The 17,518-nt window shown below is 41.1% G+C and overlaps 1 protein-coding gene across 1 annotated transcript in view; it reads left to right on the top strand.

The window, feature by feature from the left end:
- Positions 1–17,518, top strand: part of COL4A2 (collagen type IV alpha 2 chain) — a 148,033-nt gene that overhangs the window by 101,204 nt on the left and 29,311 nt on the right. Inside the window, exons 11-25 of the mRNA XM_065628260.1 lie at positions 981–1,016; positions 1,671–1,712; positions 2,238–2,312; positions 3,631–3,675; positions 4,870–4,929; positions 5,698–5,742; positions 8,492–8,545; positions 8,794–8,860; positions 10,147–10,248; positions 10,655–10,810; positions 12,299–12,391; positions 12,696–12,862; positions 15,662–15,734; positions 15,820–15,926; positions 17,009–17,210. Of these exons, the coding sequence (XP_065484332.1) occupies positions 981–1,016; positions 1,671–1,712; positions 2,238–2,312; positions 3,631–3,675; positions 4,870–4,929; positions 5,698–5,742; positions 8,492–8,545; positions 8,794–8,860; positions 10,147–10,248; positions 10,655–10,810; positions 12,299–12,391; positions 12,696–12,862; positions 15,662–15,734; positions 15,820–15,926; positions 17,009–17,210 (1,324 nt within the window). The remainder of the gene's footprint in view (positions 1–980; positions 1,017–1,670; positions 1,713–2,237; positions 2,313–3,630; positions 3,676–4,869; positions 4,930–5,697; positions 5,743–8,491; positions 8,546–8,793; positions 8,861–10,146; positions 10,249–10,654; positions 10,811–12,298; positions 12,392–12,695; positions 12,863–15,661; positions 15,735–15,819; positions 15,927–17,008; positions 17,211–17,518) is intronic.

Raw genomic sequence — 17,518 nt, 5'->3', positions numbered from 1 at the left:
CCACGTGAAGGCAAGTGTGGCTCCCCTAAGCCCTGAGGGCCCCCAGGCAATGGGATGTCCTTCATCTGCCCAGCAGATTGGGCAACAGCTCACAGACTACTTGATGACTAACCAAAATTGATTCAAAAGTAATTTTTTCAGAAGAAGTTGATTGTTTATGCACACAAAGATACGTAGCAAGGCAGAGATGCGTAGCAAGTTCAGGTCCCACCTGAATGTTATTATCTTTTCCTTGCAAGTTGGGCTTGATTTTGCATAACCCTTTTGGGACTCAGTAGGTGGACGGTTCCATCTGCAGCTCACTCCCTGTTCTATGCCTCTTATTCACCATTTTCCCCTCTGAACAGCTCATGCTTCTTATTCACCCCACCTTTCCTGTATTTAACAGAGTTTTTAATGTGTAGAGCCCTTTGGAGCTTGTTGACTACCATAACTGACTGAAGCAAGGCAGGTTCTCTCTCCAACTGATGGCTTTCCTACTGCTCTTGTAAGACTCTGGCAGCATTTCTTTCTGTCATAGTTTAATTGCCCACCATCTTCCTTTGATTTAATTCTGTACAATAGCAAATAGGTAATCTGAGATGCAAAGGGTAGTTCAGCTCCCTTTACAGACAGATGCGGTACCAAGACACCAGTCCAGTCAAACACTTAGAGACGTACTTAAGTTTTGCTATGAGCTTAAAATGTTACTAAGTCAGGATCCAAAAGCACAAGTTCTTATTACTTGAAATAAAAATGAGATGTCATTAGGTCAAAGATGGGAGACTGTTATTCTGTTAGGAAAGATTACGATGTCACTTAGGAGGGTATTTTTCAGAACAGTGAACGCAGCTAAGATAATGAGGATAGCACATTGAATGCTGAGGAATAGACTGCCTTTTAAACATACACTTACATTTCAGACATAAAGTAACTGACTTCCTGCATGCATTGGTTAGAAAACAACAAGTAACTTGCTCTGTCCTATTGTATTTCCCCAGGGACCACCAGGGCCCCCAGGACCACCAGGACCACAAGTAAGTCTTTGTGTCAGAGTTGTTTATGTTGATTTTGTGTCCCTGAGGTTTATCCAAGACCCACTTGAAGGCAGTAAAATAAAGAACCACAGGCTGCGCCAAAGGCTGTGTAGCATAAGACCTTCTGTGTTGGCCGCATACCACAAGAAGTTAATCTTATACTGGGATCGCCTACCCCGAAAAGATTAAACCATTTCTAGAGCCAGATTTAATTTGCTACTGTAGTCACAGTAGCTTCCCATGAACAGAGGATCCTTGCAGTCTTTACAATATTCAATTATGTCTCAGTGGAAAAAAAATATCAGTTTATTGTTCCAGCCCACTTCACATTCAGTGCTATTAAAAAACTTGCAAAAGAAATACTTGATTTTTTCACAGCATTACCCAGTGAATGACTCAAAGTCTGTTGTAAGAAGCACTGGTAGCATGAGATTTTAATTAAAGTTGTCTTTCTGAATGTTTAGGTCTATAAAAATACTTTTAAATATATAAAAATACTTGGAGGTAAGCCTAGACTATTATTTGATTGCAGTTCTTTGGTGGTGTCCTATGGACTTGTAAACCTGAAAAGGCCTTTAAGCATGTTTAAATTTGAATTTTACATTAGAAAACTGAGTCACACATGTAGTAAATCTTGACCTATTATTTTTGCAGGGCAACAGGGGCCTTGGTTTCTATGGAGAAAAAGGTGAACAGGTAAAGGAAAACTAATGAATTAATATCACTACTAAAGGACAGGTTGATGTTATTTGCTATTTATAAAGGAATCTATTTAAAATACCTTCTTAATTTGAATTTTATTACATAATTATAAGAGAAAATCAAACCAATGTAGCTTTGAAAGTAATGATAATCTCCATAAGGAAAGTCATAGCTGAACTAACTTCTACATGTCTAGGTCTAACTGTACCCTTATTTACACTACCACAAACCAGAGGTAACACTTCTGAAAGGTATAGAGCCAGACCACTTTATATAAAGCAATAATCCCTTCTGTCATTCTGGAAACATACAGGGCAAGAGCAAGCATTGCTATTTGTTAATTCCAGCACAAAATAAATTTGTCTTGCCATCAATTTATTCAGAGGTTTAGAACCATACTCCTAGAAGAAGCAAATCTGTGTTTCTCCTTTTGTTGCAGTTCCTTAGACACTGTGCTGATCAACAGCCTGACAAGGTATTATACCTGTTAGTAAATGTACCCTTATTCTTTTTCTGCAGGGCCCCCCAGGTCCTCCAGGTCCACCTGGGCTTCCTACAAGAGAACTGATGGGTGTCCCCTCTGACAAACACAAGGTAACTATGGGGTATTTTGCCAAAATACACAAGGAACTAAGAGCTCTGCAGTACCAAAGTGAAAATATTGTACAAATGTGCTTTTACATGCTTAGAAGACTTCAGTATATCGAAAGCGAATTCTGCTACTTGCAGCTTGGATCATGAAGTATTTATTGAAACGATGGTGGCTAAAGTCGCTCAGAAAGCACTTGTCACAGACTAGAGGTGCAAGTATGCAACTACTGGCCATCACTCACATCTTCTCATTTTACAAGCAGAAATACTTACTGAGAAATCATCCAATATCTTATTTTTCATAACAGTGAAGTGAAATTTTCTTCCTGTAAAAGAAGTATATCTTTAGGGGAGCTATCTGAGTTATTGTGTTTGTTTATATAACTTATCTATATGGTGCAGATATTTGCATACTAACAATTAAGGCTTGTTCATACATATTGGAGAAATCCTCAACAGCAAGATGCATTTTATTCTCATCTATTACTTCTTGCTGGGAGCAGAAGTATTCATACCCAATATGCATATATTCTATATCAGACACCAACCTCCAGACCAGTAGTTTTTCATCTCAAATTTGAAGTTAGAAAGTTCACATGGCTCATGCAATTTCTGCAGTAAGATAAGTAAATTGGTATGATACTGAAAGATCTAAAAATGCCTTTGACAGTCTGCAGTCTGCATTAAGTAACATACATGTCGGGATTTCCATGACTAAGCAGAGATGTCTGCATATGAGCTGCTTATCTGGAGAGCCTTGATATTAAATAGAGATATCATCAATATAGTGAGTAGACTTTAGACTATGATTTGTCTCATCCTAATAGGAACTCTTACTTTTGATCATAGAATTCATAACCAGTAGGTAAAAATGGGAGAATGTGCATTTATTTATAGGCGTTACTCAGGCACTCACCACTCAGACATAGAACCATAGAATCACAGAATGGTTTGGGTTGGAAGGGACCTTAAAGATCATCTAGTTCCAACCCCTCTGTCATGGGCAGGGGCATCTTCCACTAGACTAGGTTGTTCAAAGTCCCATCCAACCAACCTCATGAACAAGCCTGGAAATAACCTGAGGTGTTCACATTCCTAGAAAGCTTTTCAGAAAAATTAGCAAATATTTTTTAAAAACAGCAACTTTAAAAAACCTCTTACGAAAACATGCATTTCATATGACAAGTGTATGAATAAAGAACAGCAAAAGGGTGGGGTTTTTTTTCTCTTGACAAACATTCATCACTTTGTCTTGTAGAAAAGTCATTGAAATGTAAATGGGAATGCCAAACATATCTGAATACCTTTTCTTTATTCTTAGGGTGAAAGAGGAGAACCTGGACAAAAAGGGGAAGCTGGAACTCCAGTAAGTCAAGTGGAGAAGAAGAACAAGGACAAATAATAATATTGGAATTAATACTGGTGCATTCTTCATTGAAATAATGCAATATAGATATGGAACAACATAAGCAGAAAGACCAGTTCTGATGCTTAGAAAAACTAAACAACGTGAGATGTAATAACTCCACAGTGCAGTCAGTCGTTCTCTTACCAGTTTACCAAAACAAGATTTTCCCTTGTACATTTTTTAATTTTAGCTTTAACTATTAATAAGTCTCTTCACTACTGCTAATCTGCTGATCTATGGTTAAAAATTCCACTAAATTGTCTTAAATAAGTATATATGGAAATTTTCTCAATCCTGTCAGTCTACTCTGCAGCATATACAGACTTTTGGTCTCATTGATCATTAAGTTTGTTGAGCAAGTGGACAATAATCCCATGTGTTGCTGTACCGTTTAGAGCTGTCAACCAGGCTTGACCAAATGTGGTTTAGTTAATTCGCAGGCGACCTCTAGGTTGTCTAAGTAGTTTTGCCATTGAGTGGTTCCTTTTTACTTCCCAGAGTGGTTTAAAATAGTGTCTCTAACAATTAGAGATGCCTCACTGAACATTTTGCGGAGTTTTATTTTCTCTGATGATCTGGTCATGTTCTCCACAAGGTTATGGGAGAAGGTCGCAGTGTGAGCCATGATGCACTCCAAGGGCAGTTCCTAGCCAGTTCTTCAGCTGTTGGTCAGATTTTATACATATAGAATTTTGTTGACTACATTGGGAAAACTGTAGATTTTATGCTGATGTAGCAAAAGGGGATATGTGTTTCCGCCTTTTTTTTATAGTAGGATGGATAGCAGCATGCCTGTGTTTGCCGAGTTGCTCTCTGAAGCTACAGTTTGGGCATAAGCTGAGTTGCTTAATTTGTCGTATAGCTGAAAAACTGCTTTGGCTCTTCTTCAGAGTTGCAGCCACAGAAGAAATGAAGGAGGAGATGATGGGAGGGAAGCCCTGTCCTCTCCCTAATGGCCTGCTCCTGCTATTGTAGTGAAGCAAGCACATTACACTTAATTTTAAGGACAACAGTTCTTTCACATGCAGCTATTATTAGATCCTCTATGTGTTACAATGATGTTTTCTTCCTGTTTAGCTTCCATAAGCCAGTGTTACAATTTCTTTGCACATAATGAAGAAGTACGTTGAACTGACTTGTAATGTTTCCTAGGGTGAAGTTCTCTATGCTGAAAAAGGTGAAGAAGGGGTAATGGGCTTCCCAGGACAAAGGGTGAGTCACTCATTAAAGGTAAAATTCACCCAGCTGAATGTGCAAATCCAAGTTGGGAGTTTGCCTTCAGGAACAAAACCCAGATTAGCGACCTGTAGAAATTATACTTCTTCAGCCCACTGGGTTGTGACCAGCTCTGAACTGCCTGATGTAGGGAAGTGAAAAGGCCATTTTGAAATGTTAGTGGGAGGGGGGGGCCCCACAGGACTCACAGGTGTGCCTATACCATCATTAGCAAGCCTTGTTCGTCTCTTACCAAAAGGTGTGCTCACTAACCACAGCTGCTGTCCTGGTCCTCAGCACAGACTGTATTTCCCTGTTCCTGTCTTAGCTCTTTCCAAACCATGGTTAACAAACATGACTTTGGCTCCAGTTACTTGTGATCCCAGGAAAAAAAGCTAATTTAAATACCACTACCTTGCAGCATCTATGGATGCTTTTTGGGGGGCAGTGTTGTAAAAGCGCTTAAACAGAGTGAGAACAGTACTCAGCATACATTTGCCAAAAAAAATCTCAGCCATCTTTAAAATCTTCATGTTCAATTTACATTGTCTTGATTAAGAGACAAAAATTAAATACCAGATTATATTTGAGACCTGTTCCGTTTGCACCGTACATGAATCTCATTGAAAAAGTATCTGAACTGTGACTGTTAGTTTTAGAGTTTCAAGCTGTCGGATTTATTTTATCTAAGAAATAATAATGGTTCTTAACCGTTAGGATGTTAGGATGTCACTTTATTTTGCTAATTTTGTTGTGCCTTCATAGGGACTACCTGGCATCAATGGTTTTCCAGGACTCAGTGGAGAAAGAGTGAGTATTTTGTACAAGACTGTTGTTTCTAACATATATTTAGACAATCTATCTCAAAAGTAAACTGTAGGGAACAAATTCTGCCTGTAATTACACCATCTGTAGTCTAACAAATGACATCTGGATTCATCCATCATTGTAATTTGGAGTCACTTAGTTTTCTCATCAGTGAGAAAAAAAGTAGCCTTATAGTTAAAATCCGTTTTGCTTAAAACATGAGCACATTTTAAGAGCACTATGGAGAGGTGTCATTTTCATCGTTCCCATTACTGTGACCATGATTTCCATAATTTTCTTCCTACATGCTGAAACCTATTTTTTTTTAATAGCTTTCTGCAGATGTGGTTGAGATGTATGGTTATCTTGAATATGACAAAAGACAAAGAAGAGAAGGAAACTGATAAATACACCAGTTAAATCTCTGTCCCCATGGAAACAAACCCAAATATTTAAAATAGCATTCTGTCAGACAGAGAAGAGCTCATACTTTCTGTTTGTGCTCAGAAAAAGGGTTCTTCAGTCAGCATTAGAAATTACTTCCATGAGGTATTCAAATAGTTGCAGGATGCAAGACTTTTCCATGCTTCTCCATCCTTAGTTGTGTAAGGATTTTTCCTGCCACCAAGGCATAACAATAATAACATGAAACACATGGGACACATGAAATACAAAAAACAACGTTTGCGCAGCTATTTGGTCCAATCACAAAACCTGGTGGTGTGGAAGAGAATATGCTATGAACAGTGGTTGAGGGAGCTGGGGCTGTTTAGCCGGGAAAAAAGGAGGCTGAGGGGAGACCTTATCACTCTCTGCAACCACCTGAAAGGAGGTTGTAGCATGGAGGGGGTTGGTCTCTTCTCCCAAGTAACAAGTGAGAGGACAAGGGAAAATGTCCTCAAGTTGCACCAGGAGAGGTTTAGGTTGGATATTAGGAAAAAAGTTCTTCCTGGAAAGGGTTGTCAGGCATTGGAACAGGCTGCCCAGGGAAGTGGTGGAGTCACCATCCCTGGAGGTGTTTAAAAGGCGTTTAGACGAGGATCTTCGGGACATGGTTTAGTGCTGGAGTTAGGTTAGGTTATGGTTGGACTCAATGATCCTGAGGGTCTCTTCCAACCGAAATGATTCTATGATTCTATCAGGAATACATACATGGAGAGGCTGATGCAAAATCCATTAAAACCCAATGGTTGACCTTAACATAAGTTCATGCTCCAGTCAGAAATGGTCAGTGGCTTCCCCTTGCTGAGGGCGAATTTTGGCAACAATTCTAGCAGAAGGTACATCGGTTTGGATGAAGTGTCACTGTATAATGTGGGTATGAGAGGGGACAGCTTACTAAATGTGCTTTTAACAGTGACCTCCTTTTTGTTAATTTCTGAGTGGTTTAATTCTTAAGAAAGAAAGGATAGTTAAGTCCTGCCTGCACACAGATGAAGTCGCAGTTAATTAGGAAGCCGCTGGCTTCACTTTTAGACCACCAGCTCCACCTAGTGTAAAGAGATTTTACACCTGATACTTGAGAGGCTCCTTTTCTGATGATGTGATGTACAGTTGCCATTACGGAAAGGTCTCTGAAGCATGTGGTCCAGCTTGTGGCATCTTGCTAAGAGCTGTGGTATTTGTAGTGCTTCGGAACTGCGTAAGTGACTTACAGAGCTGGTTATGAACATTCAAGTTCTGCGTAGGAGTTGTACCCACAGTGAAACTTGTGAGATGCTGATTTTTAAAAAATCTGTCTAATAATCTAACTAGTGTGAATTATACAAATCTACTGGTTTCAGTGAAACTGTGTTAATGGATATGGGATGATCTGGCCACTGTTTTCTACTAAAAGCTCACCTTTTTGACATTAGTCTTTTTCCAGAGTACATATGAACATTTTCTATAGAGGACAAAAGTTGTCAAAGACCTGAGTAGAGCACACAGAAGAGAACATTTCTTCTGTATCAGCAACACTGACATCTGCACTTTGCTCTGTGCACCCCCAGCAGCTGAAATATGCTCTTGTGTGATAGGATGTCTCATGTTTTACCACGTGTGTTTTAATCCACGTGCTTTGGATATCAAACCTTTTAGAAGAGTGAAGTATGCAGGACCTTAAATTTTAGAAAATATGCTGGAGTAGGAAAATTTTCCTCAAGCTATGACATGCCCAGGGTAGGAGAGGTGGATGAAGGCACCTTTAGGGCTGGTCCTGAGTTCTTCTCATTCAACTGCAGAAACGCTTTTTGCCCAAACAGGCTCCAGCTGCCTGGAAAACAGCAAAATGGACCTCTGCTCTTCAGTGCGGTTTCGCTTCTCACTGTTTGCATTCCGGTGAAAATATGTCCACTCAGTGCAGACTCATTTAGTCTTCTTGCAGCAGGTTGGTACATCTGGCTGCCTGGCCCCTGTGTCTCAGGGTCAACCAGCACGATGGGAGCCCCTTTCTTCTCCACCATCCTGCAGCCTCCAAGGGGACGGTGCAAGTGTAGGTGCTCCTTCCACCTGCACCACTGCCAGGGGCAACAGAGTCTGCGCCACAGCAGGTCCCTCTAGCCTTTCACAGGAGTTAGGCTTGGTCTAAGAACATCAAAACAGGAGGAGACTTAATGGTGTTACCCAAATTACTACACCTCAGGGAGACAAACTGCCCAGTTCTGTTGCATAGTTTTAACACCAACATCGGAGGAAGCCAGCTGCTGCAGACCAAATAATTTTATTATCTCTCTGATAAAGGAAAAGTAAATCATTTTTATGTGTATTACAGGGTTTTCCAGGATTTGATGGTCCACCAGGTGCCTATGGTCCTAGGGGAAGCAAGGTACTGCTTTGCTTTCATTTGCTAGAAGCAATGGTGTCATTTTGCTTTCTTTTCTGTGATGTAATAACAATTGTGTTTGTAGAACCAGTTATGTGTGTGTTTAACTTGAAATCTCTGAGATTTCTTAGAAGTCACATCAGTGCTTTTGAAAGTTTGTTTCTTTGTGTTTCATGGGCATACCTTTCAATTTTAAAATAATTTCTCTAGGATAATGTGCTTTGATGTCTTACTTCAACTTCTGTTAACAGGGGGAACCAGGCGAGATGGGTCCTCCGGGACCAGTTTCCTATTTTCCTTCTGGCTTCCCAAGGAAAGGTACGTCATCTTTGCTTAGACTTCTTACCTTAGCCACATTTCACTACCTTCTACACAGATGAAAAGCATCAAATCCTGAGAATTCAACTCCTTAAAAAACTGTGGTTTGATAAACTGTTCCAGAAGGTGTAACTGCCTTCCAAGCGAGTGCCCTAAATCAACTTTTTGCAGGCAGGTGGCTTCTTTGTCCCTCCTGCTGAAGTGGTATTGCTTTACAAAAGGCATCCATGAATTCCTGTGCCCACAGAGAAGAAACAAAAAAAAAAATAAATGTGTCTTTGTTGTCCGGTGAAAGGAAGAATGAGAGACACATCAAAAAAGCATTGAGAAATAGAAGAGGAATTTTTTTTTCTTTTTTTAAATTAACAAATTTCCTTTGTGATCTTTTCACTAGGCTTGTAGCACCCACTGTCAGCTGTCCTGCAGAACTGTGGTGGCTCTGGCTAGTCAGACTAGAAATACATAGAAGCTGGTACCAGTTTGCCAAAACTATTCTAGGGAAGGTGCCAGCAAGCAGCAAGGATGATCACATGCGATTGCTCCAGCCATCGAGTTTACTAGTCTTGTTGAAAGCCAGAGAGTCTAACAATGAATGGTTCCCTTCCTCTCAGAGAAAGGGGTCAGGAGGCCCAAAACAGTGTTCAAATGTCCCCAAATACCATGCCAGGCTTGCAGGAGCAGGAGAAGTTGTCTAGAGAGAGGATGAAGCAGGCAGGGAGCTGGACACAGCATATTTCCTGTAGTGTCATTGAGTTTTGGCAAAAGGATGATACTTTCTGCAGGCAATAGCTGGGCCCAGGCAAATGCTTTCAGTACTGGGGAGCAGAGGAATATCATATATCACATATATCTGATATAATGGCAACTTCTTGTAGGGAGAAGGGTCGGCTCTCCTCAGTGAGCTGGGCTCCTGTGCTCCCCAGGAGCAGTGTTGCTCTAATGGCATATTAGTAAGAGCTGAGAGATATTCTCCTTCTTCTGGGCTTGGTAGATCTCCGCCATTCCTGTCACAGACCATGCTCAGCTCCCAGGTGTTCGGGCTTTACAGAAATCTCTGAGATACATTTCTTTTATTCTGATTGAGGCAGCATGAGGTAGAAGATTTTTGCATTTCTAAAGCTACCTTTAAGAAAGACTTGTAGATGCTAATATTCTGAAGCCTTTCAAGTTCCTAGTTTTTACTTTTTAAGAACTGGGCGATCTGCAGTGTATTGTAAGTCAGCATTTGTGGGTCACAAACAGCATCACATTAACAGGTCTTTTGTGGAACTGGGGATGTCTTTCAGGTGCAAGAGGTGATCCAGGCGTTCCTGGTGTTTCTGGACTACAAGGAGACCCAGGAGAGGAGGGAGATCGTGGGTTGCCTGGTTTTCCTGGATTCTCTGATGGTAAATACCCCAGCAGTGCATTTTCCAACAGCTTAACTTTATAACAAGTTTTCACTGGTACAGGGTTGGGGTGTGGAATATATATGTGCAGACCATGGAATATGCAGTGCAGTGTGGTAGATAACTAACTGTGGGGGCAAAAACCGAGAGGAGCATTTTGCTTCAGCCTCGATGGGGCTCTGGCAAAACAACTGAAGTAGAGATGATGACACAGCCTTGCTTCGGTAGCTGTTATTGATTTGCTTAAGTGAGAAATGCAGTTACCATTTTTGTTCTATGCAAAATATTTCCATTTCTCCTTGCACGCTAAATGCAGTTGCGTGAACGTTCCCTTCTACTCCATTACAGATCCTTGAGCAGTGTTGTTAAGAAATTGTTCTGAAGTTCTTCCCTGCTTCTGTTTCAGCGGATGGGGATAAGCCAGGCTTACCTGGAGAAATGGGACCAAAAGGTGAAAAAGGTGAAATAGGATCTCCCGCTTATCAGGCAGGCCCACCTGGGTTTCCGGGTAAGCACGGCACACCAGGACTCCGTGGTCTACCTGGTCCCGCTGGACCCCCTGGTAAGTGCATGAAGAGAGATGATGAGAACTCGCAGAAACATCTTTGCTTATTTTAAAGATAGGTGTTGGCAAGGCCGAGTGAGAAAGTAGATTGAGGGAATTAAATGGCAGGGAGGACACAAAGGGGAGAAGTGTTGCATGCTCATCAATGAAGGAAAGGTTTGCATGATTTTTAGACACTCCTGGCAACATTTGAATGAAAAGGTCTGGTTTGGGCTGGGAGAAGGATATGGGAATCAAGATGGTTAGGGGGCTGGAGCATATGGCATATGAGTGTCAAGGAGTGTCTGAGAGAGCTGGATTTCTTCCATAGCCTGGAGAAGAGAAAGCTAAAAGGAGTCTTACCACTGTCTTCCCCTTCCTCTTGGGAGATCATAGGGGAAATGGAGCCAGATGCTTCACAAGCTGCAACAAGGAAGGTTCTGCTTAGATATTGGCAGAATATTTTTCACCGTGAGGGTGGTCAGACACTGGAACAGGTTGCCCAAAGAGGTTGTAGGCTCTCCATCTTTGGAGATATTCAGTACTCAGCTGGACAAGGCCCTGAGCAACTTGCTGTAACTTCGAGATTGGCCCTGCTTTGTGCAGAGAGTTGGACAAGGTGTCCTCCAGAGGCCACTTCTGACTGAGATTGTGCTATGCCCGTGTGAAAAGCACCACACTGCAGTGCAAGAGCAGGAGTAGAGAAAAGGATGTGCAGGACGTGATCCAGAGCAGGTGGTCTGTGGTACAGCAAAGTGGGTTGTGCTGAGAGGGGAGAAAGAAAAGCAAAGGAATTCAGGGTAAAAGAGCAAGGAATGGCAAGGATCATCTGCCATAGCAGTGGAAAAAGCAGTGAGGAGCAGGGGACTGGGAGTACCAGAAATTACGAAGGTTATACCTGTGGTAGCAGACCGGAGTCCTGGGGCCATGTGTGTATCAAGACCATGTCCTGTAGGCAGGCTGAGATGACACCTAAACCTACACAATCTCTGCACCCCTCATGATGGTTTCCAACCAAAGAAAACCTTGGCCCCAGGGCCACCAGCTCCAGCCAGTTCCTGGTCACTGGAGCACACCAGCCCTGCAGTGCTATGGTGGCCAGAGGGAGCAAGAAGCCAGGCAAGCTGGCATGGGGGGCTGTCCGTGCTGAGAAATACCAAAGAAGGTGAATTCTTTGCAAAGAGATGAAAGCAAGCAGGGCTTAGGAAGGCAGAGGTGAGTGAATGGCCCTTTTAGAGCAGGGGAGGGTGAAGCATTGGATAAGTAAGAGGGCAGAGAGCTCATTAATATGCAACTAGAAGTTGGTGGGACCGGTGTGGGAAGCTGTGAGAAGGGAGCGAGAGGAAGAGAGCAGGGAGTAGGTAAGAACAGGCTGAGTTAGACAGTAAATTCCATTCGGTGAGACAAAGGGGCAGATGCAGTGCAGCTCAAAGGAACAGGGAGGAAAGAGAAGAAAAGTAACACTACAGTACCTTCATTTATGTTTTTATTTATTTAAACTTCTAGGCGCTCTCTTTGGATTAAAAGGACAGGAGGGGACACCAGGTAGATTTGGCGCGCAAGGTTTCCCTGGGCTAAGAGGACAAAAAGGACCTAAAGGTAGGTAGGCTATAACAGATAACTGGACTGGTGATCTACTGTTAATACTCATTGAGTGAAGCTCCTATTGTATTCAGTGTGAGTGTATTGAACTATGACATGCTCACGGACCAATGGACTTGATCTGGGGCTAACACAACAAAGAAACATTGTGTTAGTTTCTTGTAAGAAAAAAAAAGTACTTTTCTCAAGTATTTCAGAAACTATCCAAGCATTCTCAAGTCTCCATATAAAATTGTTACAGCTGAACATCTATTTGTTGTGACAGAGCATTCTTTCTTCTTTTTTCCAATCCTTTTCTTAGGCGAAGAAGGGGATTGCAGTCATTGCCTTCTGACTGAGGAACAAAGAAGGGGCTCTACTGGCTCCCCTGGCCCTCCTGGCTTTCCAGGTACCCCTGGCCAACCTGGGAGGAAAGGAGAACCTGGTGATCAGGGACCGCATGGTCTTCCTGGCTACCCTGGAGCAAAAGTGAGATACTTGTTTATTTATTGCATAGTTTGATATGCCTACTAGGAAAAAAAAAAAAAAAAAAAGCTGTTCTCCATGGAAAAATGATGAAAAGTAAGATTTCTTTCTTTCTGTGCCACTTCAGTAGCTTTCAGATTGCTGTCTACAAAATACTGAAACCCAAAAATTGCTAGGATGGGAGTGAAAAAAGGTCATTTGGGGAAAAGGGAAAGATTTCCTTGTAATCCAATGTCCATTTCTATTTAAACAAAGCTATTGCAGCTTTCAAGCAGCTGTAGTACTGAGTATCATCTGAGCATCTAGAAGGATAACAATTTCAGTAGTTCCTTAAATTTGTTGCTAATAAGATGCATATGTCAAACTGAAGAAATGTAAGGTTCTTGTTTCTAATATGTTAAGTTTTCCTAAAATCCACCATTCAATAACCCCAAGAAGAGGGCTTTGCTTATACTTGCTTGCTTGTTATTTACAGTTAAAGGCACTGTACTATGTGATAAGTTAACTACATCATGGTTCCTCACAGTCAAAACTGACTTCAGGAAGTCACATCTTCTCTCAAAATCTTAAAATAACATTTTGTAAAGCTGACCCAAAACTGATGTTCTTTGTGCAAAGATGTCAGAGCAAACATAACATTTTCAGTTAGTGTTTTAGGCTCTTCTGAATATCAAAGAACCAAAATTCGCTCAGAGCTAGCTTGATTGAGATTTTTTAGAATTAAAATAAAATAAACTTTGACTTTATTATTGCTGTCAAAAAAAGGCAAAAAAAATAGATCTTTTTTGCTGAAAATTGAAAATACTTTTATGAAAAGTCCTACTTACTAGAAGTCATTAAAAAATTGACAAATATTTTCAAAAAGTTCAATGTTGCAACTTTGGTTCAAATTTTGCAAGTTTTCTGAATTTCTATAAGAATTTCAATATCTTCATCCCAGAATTTAAGTTACAGACAGTAGTATAGATATATACAGGCATAGCATAGTGTAGCAGAATACCACACAGCAGCAAAGCCCTGAATTAATCTCAGCTTTTCATCTGCAACAAATTCAAACTATAGCAATTTAGCTTAAAGATTCTTGCTCCATATTCTTAGGCAAAAGTGACTCCATAATTCTTTGAGAATGTTCAACAAGTTACATATACGGACAATAAGTATACTTAATTTAGATCAGATCTATATCAATTTAATGAAAATAAAATTTTATCCCAAGCAATGTTTTTTGGTGGTGGTGGTGGTTTTGGTTTTGTTTTTTCTTGTGGAGAAAGACACATTAGAAACAGCTGTAAAACATTTTGAAAACACCTGTGTGCTAAATTGCATTATACACAGCATCTAAACCTTGAAAAGAAAAAATAGCAAAATGAACATCATACTATTAATGCGGTGTTATTGCTGAAGATTTTTGCAGTTATATAGTCAGTGGAATAGTTCAGTGCTAATTGAAGTTCCTGAGATTATTTTTGGCCTGCAAAAAGTAATGTCCAAAAAAAATTTTCTACAGTGGTATATAGATCCGGCTTCACTGACCACTAAAATGCGGTTTGCAAATATATCTGGGTAAAGCAGGATCCTTTTACTCAAATCTGATCTCCCCCTTTAGACTTACAGAAGTTTGAACCTATATTCTTGAGATGACGTGCAGCTGAGATACAGTTTCCGCACATGCTTTTCAGCCAAGGAAATCTTGGAGAATGTCAGTAAAAGGCAGTCATGCAAAAGACACACTTTTAAATAAGTTATGGCACAGAACTATTTTAAACAAAAAATAATGCATCGGGTACATCCCTTTTGTTCATTGTCTACCCTGGAATTCAGTAAGAGGAGGCTAGGAAAAACCTAACGTGTAGCTTATATTTTAGTCAGCATGAATGTAATTATTCAGAACTAAAGCTAACAGGCATAAAATAGCCAATGGTAAATGAAGCTGTAACCACTGAGCTTTGGCCCCTACCATGGGTTCGGTCCTGTAACTCAGAGGCTCTTGGCCAGAAGCTAGTAACACCACTTTCAGATGAGCTGTTCAGGACAAGGATTCTGCATTATACCTCGGGATCAGGAGTGCCAAAGACTGGCCATAAGCTTCACCACAGTTTGTCTTTTCAAGAGAGGAAATCTCCCTCCTTGTAGATTTTCAAAGCTTGACTAGGCAAGGCCTTGAGCAACTTGCTCTAGTTGTGAGCAGTGGGTTGGACTGGGGACCTCCAGCTCTTCCTTCTATCCAAAACCTGTGGTTTGAGGCAGTTCACTTAATTACTCTGTACCTACATCTCTGGTAAATGAAGATGGTGCTACTTTTCAGCTCCACAAGAGCATTGTGAATCAAAATCCACTGCCAACTACGAGGCTATCCTCTTTTGTACTGGTGGGCTGGAGGAAATGCAGGTCAATATAACCCTGAATTTTGTTTCCATGGTGCCAAAGAGGTCCTTACAGCAATTTCCTTAGCAGCTAACACTGAGTAATTTACCATGTTTTCTCTGATGCAGTTCTGCAGCTGCAGTCATCTACAGGATTCTAGCTGATGGAAAGACACAGTTCTCCCAATGCCATCCTCATGCCTACCATGCCACATAGACGTTGGTCCTCGTTAGAACATATTAATAAAGATTCAGGCACAAGAGTGGGTTCACTGAAGAGGAAATAGTTCCTAAACCTAACCAGAAAGCAGTAAAATCTAAGGAAGGAGACTTACTTTTTTTTTTTTTTTAAGCGGGATGGTAGAAATATAAGTCTTGATACTTATTTCTTAACTGGTTCTGTTTCTTTTTTTTTTTTTTCCAATGTGTGTAACACTAGGGATTTCCAGGTCCACATGGATTTCCTGGACCAAAAGGAGAAAAGGGAGATTCTTTATACATAACTACTAAAGGTAGAATAAGAATTAATGTCCTGTATTTTGCAATTATTTATGCCTTTCATGAGAGATTTGCCTTACAATGAAAGGTCTTCTTTAGGCACCAAAGGAATCCGAGGAGATCCTGGACTGCCTGGCATCAGAGGTGAAGATGGTTTCCCAGGTAGAGATGGATTAGATGGTTTACCAGGACAGCCTGGCCTTCCAGTAAGTAGCAAATACTGCTAAATCATTTCCACCACACTCAATTGCTAATGCGTTTAATTCTGAGACTGGCTTTTCTGGGTATTGATATATCAAACATCAGTTTTACTCTCAGGTGTTTTGAACAGTCTTTCACTTTTGTTTCCATTTTATTTAAACAACTAAGTAGTAGTGTGTAGCCCATTTAGGCCAGCTTGCTGGTGGTGATCAGTTTCTGATAATTAGTGGTTTATTAGTGACTCCTTATAGCATTGTCTAAGAGAGATTCTGTGTGACTGACCTTCAACAGCTTTGTTACAACTGAGTTAAGGAAAAGCAAAATATCCTACAATTTTTCATCCTCAAAATGTAGGTTGTGTCGTCAAGTTTGATATCATGCGGTCATGTAGTCTCTGTTGGTTTTCTAAGCTCCTTCTGTAGGCAAAAGGAAAAGGTAAACACCTTGCAAGCAGGATTCATCTCGCCCATCATAAATGCTGTTGTGGACCACTGGGGTGTTCTTACATCATAACTGAAGATGGGCCAGAGCCTTATCATCCAATCTGGTCCACAGTGGTTTTTATTACCACTGAAGATGGTACTTTTTGTTACTTCTGAGGATGGAAATATTTCCTAGTAATGTTCGTAACATATTGCAAAAATATCACTAGAGTAATGGGTAAAGAAAAGAATCAGCCCATGTGGGCACACTTTTATGTCAGATTCTCTCAAGGTCTCAGAACTAAATGCCCCACCACAACATCTCTAGCAATCCATGTGGTTTCCCCAAAAACCCACTTTCAGGTGTTGAGCAGTAAGCTGTACACAGCAGTGGTTCATATTGCCCAAGTGCTGTTTGTTGACCAGCCTTTCTAGGGGGATGCTCCCTCTAAGAATGCTTTTCTTGTGCCTTTTCTGCCCTGGGGTCTAAATTGAAGTCTGATGATTTCAAAAGTATTTTATTTGCAATGTTGGTTTAAAGAGCTGGGCTGCAATACCTGAGGAATTGCTGCCTATAAGAAGCAGCATGAGAGTACTTCAGCTGTTTGAGTTTTGCTTGTTTCTCAGCAAAGTCAGGAGTGATTGACTCTGTTCACTTCCCACAGGGTGATGTTATCAGAGGTTTCCCAGGTGATCCTGGCTACCCGGGCGAGTTAGGCCCAAAGGGCTTTCCAGGAGAACCAGGCCTGCAGGGTGAAGGACTCCCTGGTCCAAAAGGGTACCGAGGTCCTCCAGGTGACCATGGACAAGATGGAAGCCCTGGACCTCCAGGTCTGCCCGGTCTGCCAGGAGAGCCTGGCCAACTAGGTAAGAGATATCACTTTTTGTCTTGTATCAAAGCCATGGGAGATCCTTCCTGAATTGTGTGCAACATCCATACAGCACACTGTTGAAAAGGTAGAGTTTGGTGGGCATTTCTATGGGTAAAAAGGGATTAATTGTACTAGTTGTCCAGAAATCTTAAACAAGGAAATACTTCAGAGGTCCCAGTAGTTTCACATCAGGTATTGAAATAGTATCAATGAATGTGTTTGTGCCAGCAAGAAACATCTTTCAGGTTCAAGCAGTTGGAGGCAACGGAGCGATGCCTTGCCATTGTAGTTCTCACAGGTGGT

The sequence above is a fragment of the Caloenas nicobarica genome, chromosome 1, assembly GCF_036013445.1.
Source record: "Caloenas nicobarica isolate bCalNic1 chromosome 1, bCalNic1.hap1, whole genome shotgun sequence".
Lineage (NCBI taxonomy): Eukaryota > Metazoa > Chordata > Aves > Columbiformes > Columbidae > Caloenas > Caloenas nicobarica.
Note: the sequence above shows the minus strand (reverse complement) of the source record. Positions and strands in the feature narration are given on the sequence as shown.